The 2,375-nt window shown below is 44.9% G+C and overlaps 1 protein-coding gene across 1 annotated transcript in view; it reads right to left on the reverse strand.

Moving 5' to 3' along the window:
• The window catches only part of IGF1R (insulin like growth factor 1 receptor), a 295,325-nt gene that overhangs the window by 66,994 nt on the left and 225,956 nt on the right, over nt 1-2,375 (reverse strand). Inside the window, exon 4 of the mRNA XM_023528984.1 lies at nt 837-985. Within this exon, the coding sequence (XP_023384752.1) occupies nt 837-985 (149 nt within the window). The remainder of the gene's footprint in view (nt 1-836; nt 986-2,375) is intronic.

Consider the following 2,375-nt stretch of genomic DNA (forward strand, 5'->3'; position numbering starts at 1 on the left):
TTTCTCCCTCACACTGTAAAAAACAATTTCTATTCAAAAGGATGTCGAAAAAAAATTCCTTTCAACCTCAAGGTCTTCTTACTGTGTTTATTCTGGCTTATGAAACCATCAGCACCTTGACCAAGAGGTCCTGGTGTGGAGAATTTATAGGGCCATTATTAGAAACCCTTGTCCATTAAAGATCAGAAGTGAAAATATCACAGAATAAGTCCGTGGGAACTGCTCTGCACAAATGCCATCACTAGGAGTGCCATGGCCACCGCAAATGACGGTCGCCGTCCCACGGGGATGAGCCTGAAACTTTAAATACATGATGACACACGCTTAAATCTTTTTGGCTCTCAGAAGCAAATTCAGAGATCGACTACTCTTTTGGACTTCATGAAATTTTAAAGTGATAGCATTAAATATTCCCTTTGCTCAGGCTCCTCAAAAGAGCTAAGTAACCAAAACTCTTTGGACTTAAAGCTGTGTGGATCTGGCTCCCACTGGAGACGGCTGAGTCATACCCCTGATCCATCGTCTCCTCTGGGGTCTGTGTGTGTCGAGACGTGCTTCTCCTACGTAAGAGGCGACTCACAGAGAGATGACAGATGACCCTTTACAGGAATAAACGCTGAACCAGTGGCTCACAGCAGACTGCCTTTCTGTTTGTTTGTTTGTTTGTTTTTATCTTAGAGGGAAACTCAATGGAGAGGCATCGAGCACGAGGCTGACACACCACATTGTTTTTCTGGGCCTATAGTTTACTTGTGAGTCATAGATGAATAGAAAAAGCATCAATAAAAGAAAACCAGGAGATCCAGCCACATTTTCCGGAGGGATGGAATACTTACTGCCTCGTCGAATATTAATGAGCAAATTGCCCTTGAATATGGTGCATCCTTGGAGCATCTGAGCAGAAGTAACCGAATCAATGGTCTTCGTTTTCTTTTCTTCCTCGCAGACTTTGGGGCAAGGTCCTTCGCAAGGGATGCAGTACATGCTGTCGAAGATAAAGAACCGACCACGAACACAAAGGTCAGAGCGTCTCCTTGCATTGAAAAAAATCATAAGCATGTTTTTTTTCTAGCTGTTTTCTTTTTTTTTTTTTTTGAGTACATGTTATAAAAACCAACCATTTTGAAGCATTCAAGTGGTCACACCATAATACGTCCCCAAGCCCACCCAGGAACAGCCACTCGGACTGCCAACGAAAAAGGAGAAAGGGCCTGCTTGTTTCTAGATGAAATTCGTGATGCATCCTTGAAGCACGTGCGTATCACAGGCCGTCGACCGGGGAGCCAGCTGGTCCCACGTGGGAGAAACAGCCTCGCAGAAAGGAAGGGCTCTCCGGCGTCGTGGCTCCTGCCTGGCACACCCTGGGAGGCTGCACGCAGCAGCGAAAAGACAGCAGTGTCTCTGCCTCTGACAGGAGTCTCGCTCCCGCGGCCAGCATCCTGGCAAAGCCCAGGCAGGCATCCGAAAGACATAGGATACGGCGCAGATCCGCTGTTTTCTTGCTAAAGCCTAAATGACATTATTTCTTGACGATGTTTCGCAGAAACTTGTAAATTGATCCAAATGTTGTTTTTGCTGCGTACACAGTAAAAGCAGGGGCGTTCCATTCCCTTGGAATGGGCTGTCCTATCTCAAACGCTCTCTTGAACATGCGACAAAGCGCCAAGCGTCAGGAATGAGGGCCTAAGGCTGGCACTTTCCCTGCTCACCTACTAGCATTTAGGAAATAGTGAGCAAAGTGCTCATCCGGCTGCTGAACCACAGAGCGTGGCTCAAAATTTGGGTTGATCTCCAAACAAAATAAATGACACGACACGAGGGGGTGTGTAAATAACAGGATGGGGCGCTGGAGAGCCTTTATCTTTATATTATTGTTCTCGAATGATCTTTTAAATCTTATGAAGATATGTAAAAACACGTAAAAAACAAAAAAAAACAAAAACAAAAAAAAAAAACCTGTACGTTTTAGCTCTTTCCATTAAAAGTCCTTTTCCACCCCTGGAACTTGACTGTAGATCTAAGGCAGAGATGAAGCATTGTGTTTCGAATGGGTCAAAAAAAATTTTCCTATTTTACATCGGGACAGTGGGAGGCACGAACTGGGCCGACGTCACACTCAGGATCCTCACTTCTGGCCCAGGTAGTAACTTCTCTTTGGCACTATTTGTCAGCCTTTGATGGCTTCTCACTTACAAACCGAATACTGCCCCCTCACGCCATTTAGAAAACGTTCTTTTGAAATAATTATAGATTCACATAAAGGGGCAAAGAGTACAGAAGCTTCCTGCATCACCCAGTTTCCCTCAGTGGTTACATCTCACACAATGATGATACGATATCGAAACCGGGAAATGAACACGGGTACAATCAAGACA

This window comes from Pteropus vampyrus, unplaced genomic scaffold, assembly GCF_000151845.1.
Source record: "Pteropus vampyrus isolate Shadow unplaced genomic scaffold, Pvam_2.0 Scaffold34, whole genome shotgun sequence".
Classification (NCBI taxonomy): Eukaryota; Metazoa; Chordata; class Mammalia; order Chiroptera; family Pteropodidae; genus Pteropus; species Pteropus vampyrus.